At 44.3% G+C, this 23,826-nt stretch overlaps 1 protein-coding gene across 1 annotated transcript; it reads left to right on the top strand.

The window, feature by feature from the left end:
• The first annotated feature begins 900 nt into the window (after positions 1 to 900).
• Positions 901 to 22,138, top strand: LOC141288085 (stonustoxin subunit alpha-like). Its single transcript, XM_073820199.1, has 5 exons — positions 901 to 1,049; positions 15,093 to 15,266; positions 21,048 to 21,094; positions 21,549 to 21,908; positions 21,963 to 22,138. The coding sequence occupies exons 1-5, from the start codon at positions 901 to 903 to the stop codon at positions 22,136 to 22,138; spliced, it is 906 nt and encodes a 301-aa protein (XP_073676300.1).
• The last annotated feature ends 1,688 nt before the right edge of the window (positions 22,139 to 23,826 follow it).

Below are 23,826 nucleotides of genomic sequence, written 5' to 3'. Positions count from 1 at the left end.
CTCCCTAGTAACTGTATAAAAGCAGCCTGGAAAAAAAAAACCCAGAAACACCCTAGCACCTACCTGGTAGCCAACAAGATCACCCTAGTAACTGTATAAAAGCAGCCTGAAACAAACAAAAAAAAACCTAGAAACACCCTAGCAACTTCATACTTAGAAAAGGTCTGGAACATTTTAGCTACTGCATAGCAACACCCTGGAAACACCATAGCAACTGTATAGCAATAACATAGAAACACCCTAACTGCTTAGCAACACACATACATAAGATACACAGATGCATAGCTGCACACATACACCCTGAAAACACCCTAGCAACTTTAGAAAACTTTTATAAAAGGTCCAGAACATCCTAGCTACTGCATAGCAACACCCTGGATACATGACTGCATAAATACACCCTAGAAACACCCTAGCAACAACCTGGGATCTGTCAAGAATACTCAACTAATTGTATAAAAAGCAGCCTGAAAAAAATCCTAGAAAAACTTTGTACTTAGAAAAGGTCCAGAACATCCTAGCAACTGCTTAGCAAAACAATGGAAAACACTCAGAACATTAGAACATCCTAGCAACACCATGGAAACGCCCTAGTAACCACACAGCAGCAACCTGGGCACCATTCATAATATCCAAGTAACTACATAAACAGCCTAGAAACACCTTAACAACTTCATAGCAGAAACATGGGAACTACCCAGAACATCCTAGTAACTGCATAGCAAGACCCTGGAAACACCCTAGCAACTGCATAGCAACACACTGGAAACCACCCAGAACAGCCTAAAAACTGCAATGTTTTTATTTTATTTTATTTTATTTAGTTAAAAAATGATTTTAAAATAGATAATACATTTATATATAAATATTACTAATTGTTTAGAAAAAAATCAGAAAGCTATGAGAAAAGAGAAACTACAAGAGAACAGTAAAACTGAAAAACAAAGAGGCAGAGTGGCAGTAAAGAAGGAGAGGGAGGCTTGGGTTCACACCTGCATGCTTCACACCTGTGCCCAGACCTACAGCATCACAGGATCCCGCACTCTACTGTAGCATGACAGCCCCGCTGCATGTCAGCAGAAAGCCATTTTGTTTCTGACACATTTCCCTGCTCATAGATTTATAACCCTGGACACACGGGCACATTATTGGCCCAGACTGTATGCTCACCTCTCCACCCCCACCCATAATGTTATGTCCCATCAACGGGGGCCCTCAGCCAGGTTGTCATGGCAACAGCACCAAAGCAAACAATGAGGCTGAAAGAAAGGAGCGTGATAAGGTGCTTACCTAACCAAGAGAGCCGATTGGACCAGACCTCGAGTTAAAACTGTTACAGCACACCTCAGTAAACACACAGAATGAGGGCGTACTGTGGTCCTTCAATCTCACTTACAGGAAAAAAAGAGAGCGTTAACAGAATGAACAAAGAGCCTGAACAATAAAAAGAACATCTCCAAGGAAAAATAATGTTGCTAGTGTGGTTTAAGTGATTACTAATGTTTAACAGATAATTAAAACAACCAGAGGAAAATGTTGCTCAGATTTGCTACTTCACAGCGTAGAGTTCTCAGTTTTGTCTACTAATATTTGTTAGGAGAAATAAAAATTGAATGCTGAAATGTAATTATTTACATATAAAAAGAGCTTAGATCTTATAGTCTTGGAACAATTTTCTCAATAGAAACATCTGAGAGCCAGAATAATTCAATAACAATGTTAATTGTTTCTCGTTTTAGGCTCATTGTTGTCTTGGACAAAGAGAAATAAGTGAAATATTAAAGATCTTGCTCAGTTTCCACAAAATATAATGCAGCACAACTGTTTTCAACATTGATAATAATAAGAAATGATGTTTCTTAAACCGCAAATCAGCATATTAGAATAAAATTATACATATATTATTATTATATATTTTTTAATTATAATAATTGCAATCATGAGTTATAAAGTCTGAATTACGAGATCTATACGTCTAGCAACTTCATAGCAACAACTTAGAAAATGTCTAGAGCAGGGCTATTCAATTGGCGGCCCGCCAATCATCTTCGTCCGGCCCGAGGGAGCAGCAGGTGGCTTGAATGGTTTTTGCACTAATTAGTAACGCAAACACACTTGTCCAAGCTCAGAACAGCATCGGGAACCAAAGTTGATTTCGCGACACTGTTACTGCACAGTGCTGCGAGATCCAGTGAAAAGTGTTTGAAATCGCCCAGAATGAATTAAGGTTGCTGAAAGATCAGTGAGAATCATTCAAATTCTGCTCAGAATTCTGTTTTTAACAGCGCTGATGTAGGCCTATGTCAGACAACCAGAAGTCACACCAACTTAAGCAAAGTCGAATGTTATTACAGTATTCATTTCAGGGTTTGTACAACCTTCTGAGAGAGAAATTCAAGCACTTTTCAATGACTTTCAAGCATTTTGCACAACCATTTTAAGCACTTTAAAGCTCTTATGATCAAATTTGAATGTTATCTTGATGGCCAAAATATACTTTGTGGTAAACAAACACTTATGTAAAATTAAAAACATAAAATATCGATTATAACCAGTATATGGCAATAATAATCTGTCTATTTTATGCATATACAATTTATAGTTTATGTGAAGATTGTTTTAAAATCACCTAAATTAAAAGCTGTTATATATTTCAGAGCCTATTAAATGTTGGGCTTTCAATTCTACTGTAATGTTGAATGGACATAATTAATATGTAAAACTGAGAGAAAATTCATTTAATAGAGTCACCAGTAGCAATATTGAAATCAATACTTCATTAATAATAGGCTACTTGGTAAAAAAGATGCTATTAAACACATATTTAAAAATACTTTGTTGTTTCTACCTTAATTTGGAGGTTCATTGTGAAATTATGACAGTATAAATATATAAATATGCAATTATTCATGATTAATTACAAAAAAAGTGTGATTTTTTTTTTTATTATTATTGATTGACAGACAGCACCTTAACCTTTTATAGATGTTGGTGTTGGTAATATTAGTTCATTTTAGTGAAAATGCATTTCAGTGTAATTGTATAGGCCCCCTAGAAAAAGATAGGGACGGCCCCCATCCCCTTGGCCCGCTTCAAATTTCCAGTTCGATAATCCGGCCCTCAAATGGATCTAACTGAATAGCCCTGGTCTAGAGCATCCTAGCTACTGCATGGCAACACCCTGTACACACTTGCAACTTCATAACAACACACTGGAAACCACTCAGAACATCCCAACAACTGCATAGCAACACACTGGAAACACACTAGCAACTGCATAGCAAGACACTGGATACATAAATGCATAAATTCACCAAATGCCCTAGAAACACAATATCATAATCATACTTAGAAGAAGTCCAGAACATCCTAGTTACTGCATAGGAACACCTTGGAAACACCCTAACAACTACATAGCAACACAGTGGAAACCACCCAGAACATCCCATCAACTGCATAGCAACACACTAAATACGTTTTCAGTGTGCAAAAAAAAAAATCAGCCTAGAAAAACCTTAGAAACACTAGCAACTTTATAAAAGGCTCTATAAACACCCTAGCAACAATGTGGGAACCACCAAGAACACTCTAGTAACTGTATTAAAACACCTTAGAAAAACCCTAGCAACTACATAGCAATAACCTTGGAACCACCGAGAACACCCTAGTAACTGTATAATAAACAGCTTGGAAAAACCATAGAAACACCCTAACATGTTTATACTTAGAAAAAGTCCAAAACATCCTAGCTACTGCATAGCAACACCATAGAAACACCCTAGCAACTGCTTAGCAACACACTAGATACATAACTGCACAAATACACCCTGAAATCACTCTACAAACACCCTAGCAGCTTTATACTTAGAAAAGGTTCAGAGCATCATAGATACTGCATAGCAACACCCTGGAAACAGCAACTGCATAGCAACACACTGGATACATAACTGCATAAATACACCATGGAAACACCCTAGCAACTTCATAGCAACAACTTGGGAACCTGGAAAAAAAAGTCTGAATTGCAAAAAATTGTAAGATAAAAACTTTTATTTACGAGAAAAGTCAGAATTGTACGTTTTTATCTTGCAATTCTGACTTACAACTTACTATTACAAGTTTATATCACGCAATTGTGAGAAAAAAAGTCAAAATTGCGAGATGCAAACTCGCATTTACAAGAAAAATCAGAATTGTAATTTTACATCCCGCAATTCTGACTTTATAACTCAGAATTATGAGTTTATATCAAGTATTTCTGAGAAAAAAAAAGTCAGAATTGTGAGATATAAACTTTTACAAGATTTACGAGAAAAGTCCAAATTTTGAGTTTTTATCTCACAATTCTGGCTTTGTAATTCGCAATTGGGAGTTTATATCAGAATTCAGAATTCAGAATTGCAAGATATAAACTCGCAATTGTAAGAAAAAAGTCAGAATTGTGAAATAAAAATGTGCAGTAACCTTCTTTTTATTATTATTCTGTGGCGGTAACAAGCTTCCATAAATTGGAGACTTTAAAAACATTAAAAATCTTACATTCATTATATTTTTTAGATATTCACACTCTGTTGTTGCTTTGTTTTGTTTTTAGATGGGTGTGCCACATTATTATTTTATTTTTTTACACTTCTAATAATCATTTCAACCATTTTGTACCAAATATCTAAACACATGTGATTTAAATAAGACAGAATCCCACAGCAGTTATATGAGATATAAACTCACAATTGCGAGGGGAAAAAAGTCAGAATTGTGAGATAAAAACGTCTAGGTTACGTAGGTAACCCTCGTTCCCTGAAGGAGGGAACGGAGACGTTACATGGGAATTCGCTTAGAATCCAATCATCTCTGAGCCTTATACAAAAGGCCAATGAAAATTGGCGAGTGGCATTTGCATGACGCGCCACGCCCCGTACATACGGGTATAAATAGCGACGTCATGCGCCAGTCAGACAGGTTCTTCGCTGAGGAGCCGGATTGAGCCGGCGTCAGCGCGACGACAGGGACGTGGCAGGGGATGTAACGTCTCCGTTCCCTCCTTCAGGGAACGAGGGTTACCTACGTAACCTAGACGTTCCCCTTCAGTCGAATCACTTCGACGTTACATGGGAACTGACCCTATGGAACAAGCCACGTCCCTGCGCCGCGTTACGCAACGACCACGTGCCGGCAGGCGGACGTGTCAACAGGCGGACGTTAACGTAACCTTCCCAACGCCCTGGGGCCCGAGAAGGGGGGTCCCCAGGGATGCCAGAAACTGAAGCAGGGGTTGGGGGGGCGGAGACATGAATTCTGTCCATGTGAAAGTAAGAAATTCAATATATCCATAAGGGGGTTTTAGGGATATACGAGGGAAACAGAGGCCTTCTGGTTGACCCCTGGAAAAATATAGAGAAAAATAGCCACAACCTGCGGGGCGAAGGAGACCTGGCAGGAGCACAGTCAAGAGCTACTCCGCGTCTAGCCCGGACTGAGGGGCATGGAGGACCCAGGTTCGCCGGAGGGAACAAACTGGGAGATAGCGCACGGATCCACGTGGGAATGGCGCAGCAAGCCGACACTAGCCGTCCTCCCGGTCACCTGTCAGAACTCGGGAAGAGACGGCCTCTAAGCGAAGGTTGTAAAACCTGGCAAAGGTATTAGGTGTCGCCCAGCCGGCAGCTCTGCAGATGTCCGCTAATGAGGCGCCATGTGCCAACGCGTAGGAAGATGCAACACTCCGTGTGGAGTGGGCATGCAAGCCTAAGGGGCAAGGCTCTCCCTGATATAAGTAAGACAGGGAGATGGCTTCTACCACCCAATGCGCCAACCTCTGTTTGGAGACAGCATTCCCTTTCTGCTGACCTCCGAAGCAGACAAAGAGCTGCTCGGTGCGTCTGAAGTGCCGAGTGCGGTCTACGTAGGTGCGCAGAGCACGGACTGGACACAACGATGCTATAGCTGGGTCTGCCTCCTCCAAGGGCAGAGCTTGCAGGTTCACCACCTGATCGCGGAAAGGCGTGGTGGGAACCTTGGGCACATAGCCGGGCCGGGGTCTCAGGATGACGTGAGAATCGCCGGGCCCGAACTCCAGGCACGCTTCGTCGACAGAGAAAGCTTGCAGATCCCCCACCCTCTTGATGGAGGCCAACGCAGTCAGGAGCGCTGTCTTTAAAGACAGAAACTTAAGCTCAACTGAGGCGAGGGGCTCGAAGGGAGGTCCCCGCAGGCCCTGGAGGGCGACGGAGAGGTCCCAAGAGGGTACGAGGCGCGGTCTGGGAGGATTGATCCTCCTAGCGCCTCTGAGGAATCTCACGACCAGAGGGTGCTTCCCTAGGGATGATCCATCCACTGCATCGTGATGTGCGGCAATGGCGGCAACATACACTTTGAGAGTCGAAGGGGACAGCCTGCGTTCCAACTTCTCTTGCAGGAAGGAAAGCACTACTGCAATCGTGCATCTCTGTGGGTCCTGTTCTCGTGAGGAACACCAGTCGACGAATAGACCCCACCTCAGTGCGTACGCCTGCCTTGTAGAGGGGGCTCGGGACTGAGTGATGGTTTCTACCACGGCCTGTGGAAGGCCGGCGAGGTCTGAAGCGTCCCGTCCAGGAGCCAGACGTGCAAGTTCCATAGATCGGGACGTGGGTGCCAGATAGTGCCCATCCCCTGAGAAAGAAGGTCCTTCCTCAAGGGGATTTTCCAGGGAGGGGCTGCCGCGAGGGAATTGAGTTCTGGGAACCAGGTCCTGGCAGGCCAGTATGGGGCGACCAGGAGAACCTGCTCCTCGTCCTCCCTGATCTTGCACAGGGTCTGTGCAAGGAGGCTCACTGGGGGAAAGGCGTACTTGGGCCCCGGAGGCCAGCTGTGGGCCAGAGCGTCCCTGCCGAGGGATACCTCGTTGAGGGAGAAGAACTGCTGGCAGTGGGAGGATTCGGGGGAGGCAAACAGATCTATCTGGGCCTCCCCGAAATGCCTCCAAATCAGCTGGACTGTCTCGGGGTGGAGTCGCCATTCTCCAGGGAGGGTGGACTGCCGTGAGAGCTGATCGGCTGCATGGTTGAGTTCCCCCGGAATGTGAATGGCACGTAGCGATTTCAGCCACGTTTGACTCCAGAGGAGCAGACGGCGGGCGAGTTGTGACATGCGACGAGAGCGGAGGCCGCCCTGGCGGTTGATATAAGCCACAGTCGCAGTGCTGTCGGTACGCACAAGTACGTGCTTCTGACGCAACGTCGGTCGGAAGCGACGAAGGGCCAGAAGCACAGCCAGCAACTCGAGGCAATTGATGTGCCACTGCAGTCGAGGTCCTGTCCAGGAGCCCGAAGCTGCTTGCCCGTTGCACACAGCACCCCAACCCGTGGTGGAGGCATCCGTGTAAACCACGATGTGCCTGGACACCTGCCCCAGGGGTACTCCGGCCTGGAGAAAGGCAGGGTCTGACCACGGGCTGAACAGGCGGCGACACTGCGGGGAAACGCCAATCCGGAGTGTGCCACGGTGCCATGCCCGTCTCGGGACTCGGTCGTGTAGCCAGTGCTGAAGCGGTCTCATATGAAGCAACCCCAGCGGCGTTACCGCGGCCGCAGCTGCCATATGCCCCAGGAGCCTCTGAAAAGTTTTTAGAGGAACCGCTGTCTTGTGCCTGAATAAATCTAGACATCTCAGCACCGACTGAGCGCGCTCGTTGGTGAGACGGGCTGTCATGGAGACCGAGTCCAGCTCCACACCGAGAAAAGAGATCCTCTGCACTGGGGAGAGTTTGCTCTTTTCTCGGTTGACCTGAAGGCCCAGGCGGCTGAGGTGCTGAAGCACCAGGTCCCTCTGGTCGCATAGCACCTCTCGAGAGTGGGCTATCAGAAGCCAGTCGTCGAGATAGTTGAGGATGCGGAAACCTGACAGCCAAAGAGGGGCCAGGGCCGCTTCCGCAACCTTGGTGAAAACGCGAGGAGAGAGGGACAGGCCGAATGGGAGAACTTTGTACTGGTATGCTCGACCCTCGAACGCAAACCGAAGAAAGGGCCTGTGGCGAGGAAGAATCGAGACATGGAAGTACGCGTCCTTCAGGTCGATGGCTGCAAACCAATCCTGGGGACGAATGCATGTGAGCATGCGCTTCGTCGTGAGCATCTTGAACGGCAGCCTGAGAAGGGACCGATTCAGGACTCTGAGATCCAGGATGGGTCTTAACCCACCACTCTTTTTGGGCACGATGAAGTAGGGACTGTAAAACCCTGACCTCATCTCGGCTGGAGGGACAAGCTCGATCGCATCCTTCGCCAGTAGGACTGCGACCTCTGCACGCAGGACAGCGGCGTGGGTGTCTGAGTGGACACGAGTGTGAAGGACACCTCTGTACCTGGGCGGAGCTTTGGCGAACTGAATCGCATAGCCGAGACGTACCGTCCGTATCAACCACCGCGAGGGGCTGGGGAGCTGAAGCCAGGCCCCCAAGCGCCTCGACAGGGGTGTCAAGGGAACGTTGACCGACGTGACCGTGGTGGGGCAGCCTAGGGGGGGAACAGGAAGGGGAGACAAGCTGCTCTGAGCAGGGCCTACCTTCTTCCCAGGTTCCCGCGCTGGCGAAAGACAGCTCCGAGTCCGGCTCCGAGAGGGCATCCTGGTGCCGCCCGGAACGGGAACACGGGGCCGAGGCCCCGGAGGTGAAGGAAATTGCTCTTTTATTGAAGTTGTGGGTACCGCCGACCCGTGGGCCGGCGGCAGCGTTAAAGTGCACAACAACCCCCGGCCCTCCAGCGGGAGCGGGGACGTAGATGTTCTCGTCCCCTGAAGAACAAACTTCTCCACCTCCGGGTTGCCCGCGTCAGGGACGTTTCGCGGCTCTTTTGCGGGTGTTCTTTGCAGGTCCCTGAGAGGCGGGCGGCGCCGCACCCCCGCGGCCGGCTCGACGTCGGGCCGTCTCCTTCTTGGGTTCAGCAGGCGACGGAGCAGGTTTGGTGGGGGCCGCGGGGGGGCGCCCTCGGCGACGAGCGGGGGGAGGCTGAGCCACCGGCGGCGGGATGGGTCTAGACTCGCGGCGGGGCAAGATGTGTTGAATGGCCTCCCTCTGCTTCTGGACTGCCGAGAACTGCTGGGCAAAGTCCTCGACAGTGTCGCCGAATAGGCCACTCTGGGAGATAGGAGCGTCAAGAAAGCGAGCCTTGTCGACGTCTGCCATCTGGGCCAGAGTGAGCCATAGGTGTCGCTCCTGGACCACGGCTGTGGACATCACCTGACCAAGGGAACGCGCCGTGACCTTCGTCGCCCGTAGGGCGAAGTCGGTGGCGGCGCGGAGTTCTTCCATAACCCCCTGGTCGGGACCACCCTCGTGCAGCTGTTTCAGGGCCTGGGCCTGATACACTTGAAGGATCGCCATAGCATGCAGGGCGGTGGCGGCCTGTCCAGCGGCGTGGTAAACGCGGCCCGCAAGAGCGGACGAGCGCTCGCACGCCCTGGACGGGAGATGCGGACGATCCCTCCAGGTGGCGGCGCCGCGTGGGCACAAGTGCACCGCCACAGCGCGCTCGACCCGGGGAATCGCTGCATACCCCCTGGCCGCCCCGCCATCGAGGGTGGCGAGGGGAGAGGAGCTGGGGCGGGGCCGTGATGAGAAGGGGGCCCGCCAGGATCTGGTCAGCTCCTCGTGCAACTCCGGGAAGAATGGGACCGAGGGGGGGCGAGGTGGAGCCGCGGGGGCCCTCCCCAGGAACCAATCATCCAGCCTAGAAGGATCGGCCGGGGGCGCCTGGGGCACCTCCAAACCGATCCCCCTGGCGGCCCGGAGGAGCATAGCCGATAGCTCGACGTCCACCTCAGACGGAGCGGCCACCTCTGGAGGGGGCCGCGCCGCCGAAGCGTCCGCCTCGCCAACCGACTCTCCCTCTGATGCTGCGGTCGACATCTCATCCTCCGCAGGAGCACCGAAGGAGACGCTCAGCCCGCTGGGCGGGGAAGCGTACTGCTCCGGGAACTCGACGGGACCACGCTGTGTGACAGAAGACCGCAGGGCTTTCTGGGCCGGCGGTGCGTTCTGCACGGTGACAGTTAAGTCCCCCCCGCGTCTCGCCGCGGTGGCCGAAAAGCATTGACGGCTTAACGACAGACCGCGAGAGGAAGGCGGGGGGAGCCGCCTCGCGAACGAGCGGCGGGACTTCAGCGTGCTCATGGTCATGCATTCGCAATGAATGCATTCACCATCCATGAACGCTGCCTCAGCGTGCTCACTCCCCAAACACGTGAGGCAGTGATCATGTCCGTCCGCAGGAGGGAGGAAACTACCGCATCCTGAAGCGCACGGCCGAAAAGCCATTCTGAAAAGAACGTCTTGCGGCCGCGAGAAATTGCTCTTTTAGCTCCCGGTCTGCCCAGGGAAAAAGCCGCGGGGCGGCTGTGCACTCAACGGGACTTTCTCGCTGGAATGCAGTGCGGCTGTAATGGCCGTGAAAACGGCAGCCCGCAGGAGATCGCTGACGGCCGCCAAACAGAAAGCTCTTTTAGTCTTGGCAGCACGTCAGGAGAGAGAGCAGGAACTCTTTTGAAGAACTCTTTGTAGTAGAAGTCTCGTAGAGAGAGAAATAGCAGGCTCAACATCAGACGGATCTGAAGCGAAGAAGCTGTCTGACTGGCGCATGACGTCGCTATTTATACCCGTATGTACGGGGCGTGGCGCGTCATGCAAATGCCACTCGCCAATTTTCATTGGCCTTTTGTATAAGGCTCAGAGATGATTGGATTCTAAGCGAATTCCCATGTAACGTCGAAGTGATTCGACTGAAGGGGAACGGGCATTTTGTCCCACGTCAGCATTTAGCCTATTCAACAGTTAATAACGCTCAACATTCAAAAGGTAAATATTATTCAGCCAATAAAGTGTAGGTTTATGTATTTCATAGAAAATTGTGTCTAGTACTATATCAATTACAAAGGTTTAATTGGCATCTTTATTTCAAATACTCTAAAATATATCCAAATTTCATTTCTATAGTAATCAATGTTTAAAATTTAATAAGTCAACATACAGCCATTATTGTCAAAATAGCTGGCAACAAAAGTGAGTACACCCTAATTGATAACAGCAGTATGCTGTTTAACCATGCAAAGCCACATGTCCTGTTCATCATGTTTATATTTTGTCTGCTTGAGAGGGCCATACAAAGTTGTGTATCTTGTGATAGATCCGTTAAAATTAGGTGCTTTAAATACAATTCTCTCATACTGACCACTGGATGTTCAACTTGGCATCCCATGGCATTCTAAAGAATTAGAATTGTTTCTCTCCACAAAGATGGCCAAAGCGATTAGAGGTTTAGTAACACCCTGAAACCCAGTTACACTACAGTGGTCAGGGTCACACAGAGGTTTTCATAGATGGGTTCCATACTGAACAGGCCTTTCAAGAGTCGATCAACAAAGTTGAGCACTTGTTCTGTGCATCAGTGCCTTATCAGTTTGAAACGTTTGTCGCGTTAACCCGGTGGAGGTGTGGCTGGCTTCCGTGTGCCCATCATTTCTTTTTCCTGCATGCCGCCTCCCCTGCACGTGACTGTGCGCACGCTCTGGTATGGGCTCAACCAGGTGAATTAAATTGGGGAAATTAGAAGTTTGCGTCCAGTTCAGTGTTTCAAATACGTGCATTAGTCATTTGACTGGGGTGCAACGGGCAAAGAGGTCGGGAGATGCACAAACTCATTCACTGTGAGGAATTGGGACTTTTTGATTATGACGGGCTATCAGTAAGCTCACATGGATTCTCGTTTTTTAGACTCTCATTTAGTTTGGTTGTTTGGTATTTGATGTGGTAAATCTGTTAATGTTATAGGTGAAGTTTGAAAGTAATTATTACTGCGTGGTTTAAAGAGATACTGATAATTGATAAGATCAAATGCTTAGATTGGTATGGTGTTGCTTGTAATATGCAGAGTAAAAGATCAAACTGTGTTGCCTGTAAAAAATGCTTTTGACCTTTCCTGTGTTGGGAAAATACCTGTTTGTTTAAAATGTTTGTGTTTGTTTATTTAAAGGTTTTTCACCGGTTGCATTTGATCTTACTACATTGCTACATGAAGTGATCAAAATAAATGTTATTCGGAGTGAAATCCCAAGTCTGGTCCTTTTCAAGTGTGGACACCTCACAGTTAGAAGGCACTTGACAACGTTGGACCGTCACGCACATACACAAAAATGGCAAGACGAAACAGATGAAGTGCCGATAGAAGTGTCACACTGGTAGCATTTTATATTTTTATAGTAGTAAATTAACAATTCTAAGTTTAGCTTGTATATAAACGCTGCAAAAGTAGACAGTTTTTGTTTTGCAGACATGTCCCGTTTTAAAGTAATGGAATACATAGAATAGAATAGAATAGAATAGAATAGAATAGAATAGAATAGAATAGAATAAACTTTATTAATCCCTTGGGAAGGTCCCTCAGGGAAATTCAGGTACCAGCAGCAATACACACTGACAATAAGAGCAAGATTAAATAGAAAAAAATAGAATATAAAGCTAAAGGTAATGTGCATCATATTGTAATCTAATAATAGGTGTTTGTGTTCGCAGTTACATGCATCTGACAGCAGTTTCCTGAACAAAGTGAAAATTATACTGTTTTACCCCCTCCACTTGATTGATGTAACTATTTGAGTGTTTTAAATTAGTTTTAACAAACAAAAAATATGTATTTGCAAAAAATGGTAGTTTCTCTGCTTTCTAAACTTGTGCATAAACCTAAAAACATTAATTTGCTGAAATAATCACTATAAACTTAAAACGAACATATTAGAGTTTCATGAAGACAGGCATGATACAAAATCTTTTACCTTTATTGATTTAATGACATTTGGATGATAAGTAGAATATCATACGAAGACATCACTGTATAAGCGGAGACAATTACGAATGTGAAAATTAGCATTCAAACAGTCATGATGAAATATGTAAACAGAATAGATTATGTCGTACTTTGCAAGTAGTAAACTGACAGAGTATCATGTGATAATAGCACTCGTCTTTTTTTAAAAGAAGACGATCTATGAAACCGGTTTGCACGAGTCCCCAATTCCAAAAACTATCTGGTACGAAATGTTCCCTACAGACAAATTTGCTGTGTGTTTTCGTAAGACACCACAAACCAGCAGCGTGTCGCCAAACTGTAGCTCTGGTCGCGTCGCGGGAAAACGAAAACAACTCTTTTGTTTTGTCACAGTGAACAAAGGCACAAACATGAACCATGACTCTGAAACAGCAAGCCAGCTTACGTAAACTAGTGACACAAGTGTTACTGTCCCATGCATATACTGCGAAAGCTAATGCAAAGCACAGTGCAGAGATTGGATTAGACGAGTCCTTTGTCATGTATAATGTTACACTGCTCATTAATAATGCTTAAAAGGGGGCGTCAACCCGGTGATGTAAATAGGTATTGAACAAACCACGCAGCCAATGAACGCTAAAAAAAACTTGCGTCTATGTCACGGGCCTCAAACGTAGCTTTTAAAACCGGATGCACAAAATGGTCACAAAAAGCGCAAAAATGACCATTTCCACTTTGTAACATATTTCGTGACATCTATTACTGTTTTAAGCAATGTACAAAATGTATCTCTCTGTCATGACACTTTAAGCACCTGTGGGGGGCATCCTCAAGCGTAAGGTGTCCAACATCCACCAGCACCGTGATTTCATTATAGAGGAGTGGAAAAGGATCCCAGCAACAACCTGTGCAGCTCTGTTAAGTGCCAGATAACAATGGTGCTAACACAATATATTGACACTTTGAATAAGTTCACTTAGGGCGTATTCACTTTTGTTGGCAGCTATTTTGACAATAATGGCTGTATGTTGAGTAAATTTCATTTCTCTAGTATTGTCCCTTGAGAAGATATATTAAAATGGTTGCTGAAATGTGAGGGATGTACTCACTTTTGTGACATACTATATATATAAAGTGTAGTGTTGTTTTGTGTACACTATTTTTAAGATGACAACACATGACGTTCTACTCTTAGCTGTTTACATTATAAGTTCTACGAGGACGTGAATGCTTTTTACAAGTTGGAATCTCTTAATTATGGGATTTCTGATATGGCATGAGTGCACCTTTAGTTCTGGCAGGTCACATTAGTCAAGCTTGCATCAGCTGATCCACATCTACCTATAGGGATGTGACACTGCCTTGTTTTCAATGGGAGTGCACGTTTTTTTTTTTTTTTTTGAAACAGCAGGTTCTTGACAAGGTGCTGAGTGTTTTTTTCACACTGAGTGCTGTGCGCTTGGTGTTGTAGCAATAAGCTTATATATTCTTTCAGGCAAAGAATTGACTCGGGTCTTTATCTCTCAAAGAGCGCCCTTCCTAAGTGGTGCTTAAAGCAGCACAATATTAAACAGAGCAAACCATTACAGAATAAATATGGGGGGCTTTCAACTGATATACACATAAATCTAAACATCTGTAACGCCAGGCCAGCAGAGGGAGCCCTTGCCCAGTACTGACTGTTACTGCTCTCTCTGCTTCCTTCTATGGTTACTTTCTGTTTGGCAGCCATATAAGGATGGCCATGCCAAACAGGTCTTTGCAAAGTATTGTTTTGCTCATAGGGATCATAATTGATCCCTGTTTTCATTGTTTCATTGCCATTGCCTTGTTTTGTTTCATAGTCATAGTCTTTGCCTTGTTTCATTGTTTTGTTTAATTTGTTACTTTGGACTGCCCTCTTGGATTTTGACCTTCGCCTGTATTTTTGGATTACGCTTTTGTCTTGCCCTGGATGTTACTGTTTGCTGGTATTTGACCTTGCCTGTCTTGACAACGATCTGTATAATAAAGCTTGCACTTGGATCTTCAACGCTGTCGTCAAGTCCCCGTGTTACAACATATTAAAATAATATCTACTTGAGCACTTCTAACTTTAATGTTACATTTATTTATTTAAATTATGGCTAAGAGTTGAACAATGTTTATATTTGGGTGAAACGCAGCCCTCATTACTGTCTCTTTTTAGTCAGATAACCAATAATGTTTTCAGGTTCCTAAAAATGCTTTGGTGGACACATGGCCTTAAAATTGAATGTCTGGTTATCAAACTAATATCATGTGGGGTTGTTTTTGTAGGTTGTCTGGCTGTATGGTGACAGAGAAAGGCTGTGGTTATTTGTCTTCAGCTCTGAGTTCAAACCCCTCACACCTGAGAGAGCTGGATCTGAGCTATAATCACCCAGGAGAATCAGGAATCAAGCAGCTCTCTGAAAAACTGGAGGATCCAAACTGCTCACTGGATAAACTGAAGTATGCTGACCACGATGAGTTTTGTTTTTTTATTATTTCAACTTCTCAGTATACACATGTAGCAGAGTCCAGTGGTAGGTGCTGGTAAAATTGCATTGGGGGAAGCCGGCCATTGGCCATTGGCGAAAAATTGCATTGGGGGAAGGTTAGAGAGTCGGACTTGTGGTTAGATGGTTAGAGAGTCGGACTTGTTAGAGAGTTAGAGAGTCGGACTTGTAACCCAAAGGTTGCAGGTTCGAGTCTCAGGTCCGGCAGGGATTGTAGGTGGGGGGAATATACAGCACTCTCTCCACCCTCAATACCACGACTGAGGTGAGTCCCTTGAGCAAGGCACCGATCCCCCAACTGCTCCCCGGGCGCCGCAGCAATGGCTGCCCACTGCTCCGGGTGTGTGTTCACGGTGTGTGTGTGTTCACTACTGTGTGTGTGCACTTGGATGGGTTAAATGCAGAGCACAAATTCCTTGTATGGGTCACCATACTTGGCCTCACTTCACCCCCTTTCCCCTTTCCCTTTAAACCTCACTTCCCTGATCTATGAAGTTTAAAAAAGCATAACCATATGCCATTAAATGTTGCATGTTCTGCAAAAAAAACTTAAAGTTATTTCCATTCCATTCAGTTGGAAGTTATATAAATATATATTTTATTTTTTAAACCTTGAAGCATTGCAACTCATTGAGTGCTCTGTAGACATATACATATATAGAACATATTTATGTATTACTTCAGTTTCTTCCCTAAAGATACTTTTCTTGGTCTTAATCTACAAATTCAAAAACGGGGACTTTTTGCAGCCTATACTTTTGTTTATTAATTGTTGTGGTTTCCATATATTATTTCACAATTACAGTCATGTTTGAGGATCAGATTTACCCTAGTATTTTTTTTATATAATTCACCAAAAAACACACTATAAAAATATATATCACACTATTGCAAATAGCAAATATCAATATTATAACACAATTATGACTTTACAACACATTAAAAGTAACAATAAATATGAGAACATATGAGAAAACTGTATTTAACAAATGTTTAATATTTTCTAACTGTATTTAACATTTTCACAAACTGTGAGACAGAAATTACAACTTTCCAAATGTTATGTTTGCTTTTGGAAATTGATCTTTTCTATCCCTAATCAGGATTATTATTTTGCATGTTAAGATCATTTTGACAACAAAGTATGTGCTTTCTACAAATGTAATTGTGGAAGTATAATTGATTCGTTTATTTTATTTCATACATACAGTTGTGGTCAGAATTGATGATACCCTTGTTAAATATCATCAAAAAAGGTTGTGAAAATAAATCATCTTGTTTATCTATTTGATCTTTAATTGAATAATATAATAATTAAAAATATCTAATATCTAATAAAAATCACATTGTGAAATAAATAATTTCCTCTAATACACAATGGCCACAATTACTCTCAAACCCTGTTATGAGTAAAATATCTCTAAAGTATATTTAAATTCATATTTCCATTTTCACTAGGAACAAAAAATTTATAAAATAAAATAACTTACTACTGTACTGCATTGTCAGGGTAGACGTGCTGGACTGACGAGACGGGACACGAGATAACAAACAAAAGTGAAATTTAATGTAAATCTTCAAGTGTGACAGGCAGAACAGGCAGGAACATCCACACACGTAAAACATCTAAACAATGTAAAGACCGACAGGGAACTCAAGACAGAGACAGATTATTAAAGGGAGATAATTTAATACACAGGTGACACAGATGACTAATAATTGCACACAGGTGACGGGGATGAGGGCAAACGAGGGCACAACCAAATGGTGACAAAATGACAGGGGGAGACCAGAAGAACAGACAGGACTGTGACATTACACCCCCCTTCGAAAAGGCGCGTCCTCGCGCCGTGGGAAACAAAAAAAAAAAAAGAGGGGCGAAAAAACAGAGTTTATGTGGGAGGAGGCTTTGGCGGAGGACGGCACCCCTGGAGGGGGACAACAAACAAAGTCCAAGGGGGCGACGAAGATGGGAGGAGCCAGGGAGGAAACAGGAGGGACCGGGAGCAGGAGGAACAGACCCAGGCCACAGACATGGAGACCCACGGTGGAGCTGACGGAGGGAGGAGCCATGGTGGAGGACGGGCTGACGACTCCAGGGGTCCGACCGACAGAGGCAGAGCAGGTGGAGGAGGAACCCGAGGCGGAGACGGAGAGCCGAAGATCCTGGGCGACACCGAGGATCCGGAGGGCCAAGGCGGAGCCAGAGGCTCTGGCGACCAAGGCGGAGGCGGAGATCCGGAGGGCCGCGGTGGAGCCGGAGCGACAGAGGACTGAGGTGGAGCCGGGGGGAGGGAGGAGCCCAACGGAGCCGATGGGACGGAGCGACGAGGTGTAGCCAGAGGAGTAGAGTCCGTAGGCGATGGCGGGACGACAACCGACCAAGGCGGAGCCGGAGGGACGAGGAAGCCCGGTGGAGCTGGTGGGCCGACGGGCGACGCTGAAGATGAGGGAGCTGAGAGCCGTGGTGGAGCCGCAGGGTCGGAGGGCCGAGGCGGAGTTCTGGACTCTGAGGCTGGAGGTGGAGATGAGGGATCCTCCAGCCGAGACGCCGATGGAAGCTGGCAGACCTGCGGCGAGCCCACTGCACAGATGGAGGACTGAGGGTGAGCAGGGGGACTGACAGGTGACAGCGGGGTTTCTGGAAGGCTGGATGGAACCAGCGGAGATTCAGGATGGCTAGCCGGAACCAGCGGAGATTCAGGATGGCTGGACGGAACCAGCGGAGACTCAGGATGGCTGGACGGAACCAGCGGAGACTCAGGATGGCTGGACGGAACCAGCGGAGATTCAGGACGGCTGGACGGAACCAGCGGAGATTCAGGACGGCTGGACGGAACCAGCGGAGACTCAGGATGGCTGGACGGAACCAGCGGAGATTCAGGACGGCTGGACGGAACCAGCGGAGATTCAGGATGGCTGGACGGAACCAGCGGAGACTCAGGATGGCTGGACGGAACCAGCGGGGATTCAGGATGGCTGGACGGAACCAGCGGGGATCCAGACTTAGGCAGAAGACGGCGGGTGGGTGGGAAGTTCAGGCAGGCCAGTGTTTCTGAGAAGAAGTCTATTAAATCCCCAGAGTGTTGCTCAAGCTCACCCCCAGTGGTGGTGCAGTGGGCAGGGCTCTCTACCGCCCTCTCTTGCTCCACGCAGCACTCCACCGTCGCAGATGTAGAGGTCGGCTCACGCTCTTGGTCGGAGGTTTTGATCCCATCGGCAGTCCATACTGTGGCCGCTCCGGGCTCAGGCTCTCCGTCCGCGGTGAATGCGGGCTCATACTCTGCATGTCGGGGTGATGTTTGGCTGGGCTCTGGGTCTGGAGTGGGGCTGACGTCCTCTTCGACGTGCTGGACTGACGAGACGGGACACACGATAACAAACAAAAGTGAAATTTAATGTAAATCTTCAAGTGTGACAGGCAGAACAGGCAGGAACATCCACACACGTAAAACATCTAATAATAAGATAATTGATAAAACACAGGTGACACAGATGACTAATAATTGCACACAGGTGACGGGGATGAGGGCAAACGAGGGCACAACCAAATGGTGACAAAATGACAGGGGGAGACCAGAAGAACAGACAGGACTGTGACATGCATCTTGTACATTCATGGCAATTGTACAATTTCTTGTCAAATTTATTTACTTATGACACACAGATAAGTCGATTAAAGTATGAGATGCAATTCATCACTTCATTTAGAAATAATGTAAAATAAACTAAACATTTACAAACATTAGAAACGTATTTATATTCCTCTCACTCCACAAAAAATCCTGTAAATTTAGCAGTGTTCAGAACAGAGAAAGGATTGACAATATAAGTTAAAAACAAACACAAATTCACTGTAAACATTTATTATAAACGGCCAGCCAAAATATTTAAATCAAAACTTAAACTAGTGGCGAGGTTGCAGGAAAATACACAATAAAAACTCAAAACAAACTCACTTGCCCTTTCTCATTCGTCACCAATCCTAATGTGTGCAGTTTTACTTGGCCTTTATTGCGTTAACTCACCTTGAAATCACAGCTTCAGGTGATAAAAATATGATTTATAATCCAGAAAATACAGTACTGTATTTATTTTCATAAAAATGTGAACAAGAAGAAGAAAGCATATCTTTGTAAGATAAAACAATTTATTTCCATGTTTTTCTCTTGAGATTAGAGTCCCGTGAGCAGGAGGATAACACTGGCAAACATGGTAAACTGATAAAAACACTGGTAAAACACACCAATCCAAGGCAGTTTTCAAAACAAATGAGGACTTTCACATTTTTAAAGTAACTTATTTACATTGTGTCAGTTTTGTATATATTTAACTTTTAATTTTGTATTTGCTGTGTGTCTTGGACGCGGCGTCGGTCAAATATAGACTAGGCTCCTATCTTTAGTGAAGAGACCTGCTTATGAAACTGGTGTGACTGATGTAATAAACATAAATCATAAATGACGTCAGTGCAGGATAAAGTTAGTTCTGCTACAGGTCTGTGTCTATTATATTAGTATTCCCTTTTCTAAAATAATGCTGCTCACCTTTTACTGTTTTGTCTGTTTTCCAAGTTCATCAAGACAAACTCTAAGTTGACTTGAGAAAGCCGGACCAGAAAGTTTGAAAAGTTTAAAAGAATTTAAAAAGTTATAAAAGTTCAAAAGCAAGTTGTTAATGTTTTTAGTTGTTTTTAGCATGATTAGCAAGTTACCAGCATGTTGTTAACATGATTAACATGTTACTAGCATGTTTCTATCATGACTAGCATGTTGTTAGCATGATAAGCAAGTTACCAGCATGTTAACATAATTAGCATGTTACTAGCATGTTTCTAGCATGATTAGCTATTTTGCTAACGTGTTGCTAACAGGACTAGTGAGTTGCTAGCATGACTAGCAAGTTATTAGCATGTTTCTTGCGTGACTAGCATGTTGTTAGCATGATAAGCAAGTTACCAGCATGTTAACATAATTAGCATGTTACTAGCATGTTTCTAGCATGATTAGCTATTTTGCTAACGTGTTGCTAACAGGACTAGTGAGTTGCTAGCATGACTAGCAAGTTATTAGCATGTTTCTTGCGTGACTAGCATGTTGCTAGCATTATTAACGTGTTACTAACATATTGTTAACATGATTAACAAGTTGTTAGCATGTTGTTAGCATGATTAGCATGTTGCTAGCATGATAAGCATTTTACCAGCATTTTGCTAACATGACTAACAAGTTACTAGCATGATTCTAACATGATTAATAAGTTATTAGCATGTTTCTAACATGACTAGCATGATTAGCATGTTATTAGAATTTTGTTATTGTGTTGCTAGCATGATTAACAAGTTGCTAGCATGACTAGCGAGTTATTAGCATGTTTCTAGCATGATTAACATGTTACTAGCACGTTGCTAGCATGAATAGCAAGTTGCTAGCATGATTCTAGCATGATTATCAAGTCACTAGCATTTTCATTATTAGTGTATTGTTAGCATGGTTTAGATAGATAGATAGATAGATAGATAGATAGATAGATAGATAGATAGATAGATAGATAGATAGATAGATAGTGTTTTAATGAGTCTCCATAGAAGGGAAGCACCCAAGCAACCACATTTAGTGCCTTAACAACAACAACATAGCAGCTACTCACATCATTGCAACCACCCAAGTATCTTAGCAACTGCATAGCAACAGTTTAATAAATGACTGAATGTGTCTCTGTGTGTGTTTTCTAGTGTGGATCATGGAGGAGAATCCAGGATTACAGCAGGACTGAAGAAATGTACGTATAAACTCCCTCTCTCTCTCTCTCTCTCTCTCACACACACACACACACACACACACACACACACACACACACACACACGTTGGGTTTACATGTTTTAAGGGGACATTCCATAGGCGTAATGGTTTTTATACTGTACAAACCGTATTTTCTATGGCCCTACACCTACCCTACACCTAAACCTAGCCCTCACAGGAGATTGTGCACACTTTTACTTCCTCAAAAAAACTCATTGTCTATGATTTATAAGCCTGTTTCCTCATGGGGACCTGAGAAATGCCTCACAAGGTCAAAATCTACTGGTATTCCTATCCTTGTGGGGACATTTGGTCCCCACAACGTGATGAATACCAGGTGCACACACACACACACACACACACACACACACACACACACACACACACACAGCTGTAGTGATTGTTGTTGTAAATGTCTCTGTTCTTGTGTTCAGGGGCCTGTTTTCTCACACTTGATCCAAACACAGCAAACACTAAACTCATTCTGTCTGAGGAGAACAGAAAGGTGACAGGTGTGAGAGAGTATCACTCGTATCCTGATCATCCAGACAGATTTGATGTGTATCCTCAGGTGTTGTGTAGAGAGAGTGTGTGTGGACGCTGTTACTGGGAGATTGAGTGGAGAGGATATGTGGAGATATCAGTGTCATATAAGAGCATCAGCAGGAAGGGAGTGGGTGATGAGTGTTGGTTTGGATTTAATGATCAGTCCTGGAGTTTGGACTGCTCTCCTGACAGTTACTTATTCAGACACAATAACATAAAGACTGATCTCCCTGTGGAGCCCATCATCAGTAGAATAGGAGTGAATGATGATGATGATGAAAATGAGTTTATCAGTACAACAGGAGTGTATGATGTCTATAGAGTAGGAGTGTATGTGGATCACGGAGCAGGAACTCTGTCCTTCTACAGCGTCTCTGACACAATGAGCCTCATCCACACAGTCCACACCACATTCACTCAGATGCTCTATCCTGGGTTTGGGTTTGGTTATGGATCATCAGTTTCACTGTGTTGCTGAATGAGAATAGACTGATGAGAGATTGTACCCATAATGCTTTGAGCTGATGATGAATCAGTAACAGTGAGATGTTCTAGAGTCTCTTCATCACATTAATACTGCAGCTCAACTTCTGTCACTCAAATAACAGAATAAATGTGTTTTTATTGTAGTGTCTCATCAATCATTTGTATTATTGTCTTCACAAACATGATTCATGAAGAACATGTGATTGATTTTCCTCTATTGTTGGTGCAGAAATAATAAAACACAATGTCAAATCATCTTAAGATCAGATTGTAATTGATGAGGAATATGTGAAATGTCTGAATGCATGACTCATGAATATAATCACAGCACTTAATAAAATATAATTATTATAACTGCAGTGAAGCTGTATTCAATTATTAAGCACTAAAAGAGCTGTTAGAATATTTTTTGATATAATAATTTAAAAATATATATTTTCTAAACTAATGATGATATATTTATAAACAGAATTAATTTTATACAATCATTTTACATAGAAACTTCTTTAGATATAGAAATAATGCAAATAGCTGAAGCATTTATACTGGGGTCCTGAATTAATCTAATTATTATTTTATTATTAAAATAAATAATTAAAGGAATGTGTTAAAATTGCAATTATCCTATTATTTAAAGTATACATTTTAAAAACATTACAATTAAAATAATCCTATTATATGATAAAATAAAAAGTATTTTAGAATATTTAATAATAATAATAATAATAATAATAATAATAAAATGTATTTAAAAATTTTAAACAATGGTGTTACTGCTATCATGACATTTATTTATTGATTTATTATAGTTTAAATACTACTAAAACATATAACATTTGGTTATTTTTAGGGCCCGAGCCCAGAATGGGCGAAGGCCCTATTGTTTTTCTAAGGATTATTAGGGCCCGAGCCCAAAAGGGCGAAGGCCCTATTGTTCTTCTAAGGGTTCTTATTTTTTTTATTTTTTTTTTTTTTTACACCTTCCGGGCACTTTTGGGGGCCTTAACATACTCAAAAACTCTTGAAAATTTGCACACACGTCGGAATCTGCGGCCATCAGGACGCCACAGAGGCTGGGACCCGGGCGTGGTTCAGGGCCTCTACAGCACCCCCTGGAACACAGTTTGAAAACTTGATGTACTGCGCACACATACTTGCACGTATTGATATGAAACTCGGTACACATATAGAACTCACCGAGCTGAACAACTTTTGTACTCTATGTCATAGGCTCCACGCAACAGGAAGTGAGATATTTAGGGCTGTTTAAAAAGCGCATGCTCTGGAATTTAACGTACTCCTCCCAGGAATTCCATTGGATTGTCACCAAACTCGGTCAGCATGATCTCAAGACATTGGGGACGCTAAATTGCGAGGAGATTTTTGATATCTCGAACGGTTTGGCCGTGGCAAGGCGACAAAGTTATGGCGAGAAATGAGAAACAGGAAGTGTCTAATAACTGTTGCACACATTGCCTGATTCTGATGAAACTTCACCAGTTTGTTCGTTGTATGATGCCGTTTCCTTAAATGTGACTATTATGAGTCAAAGTTATAGCGCCACCAACTGGGAGCAGGAAGTGTGTCATTTTCAAAATGCTTTGAAATCAGCCTCTTAATTTTACTCGATTTTCTTTAAACTTCACCAAAATCATGTCAAAACACGACCGATAAGAATAT

Source organism: Garra rufa, chromosome 16 (genome assembly GCF_049309525.1).
Source record: "Garra rufa chromosome 16, GarRuf1.0, whole genome shotgun sequence".
Taxonomy (NCBI): domain Eukaryota; kingdom Metazoa; phylum Chordata; class Actinopteri; order Cypriniformes; family Cyprinidae; genus Garra; species Garra rufa.
This window is presented reverse-complemented; position numbering and strand designations above follow the sequence as displayed.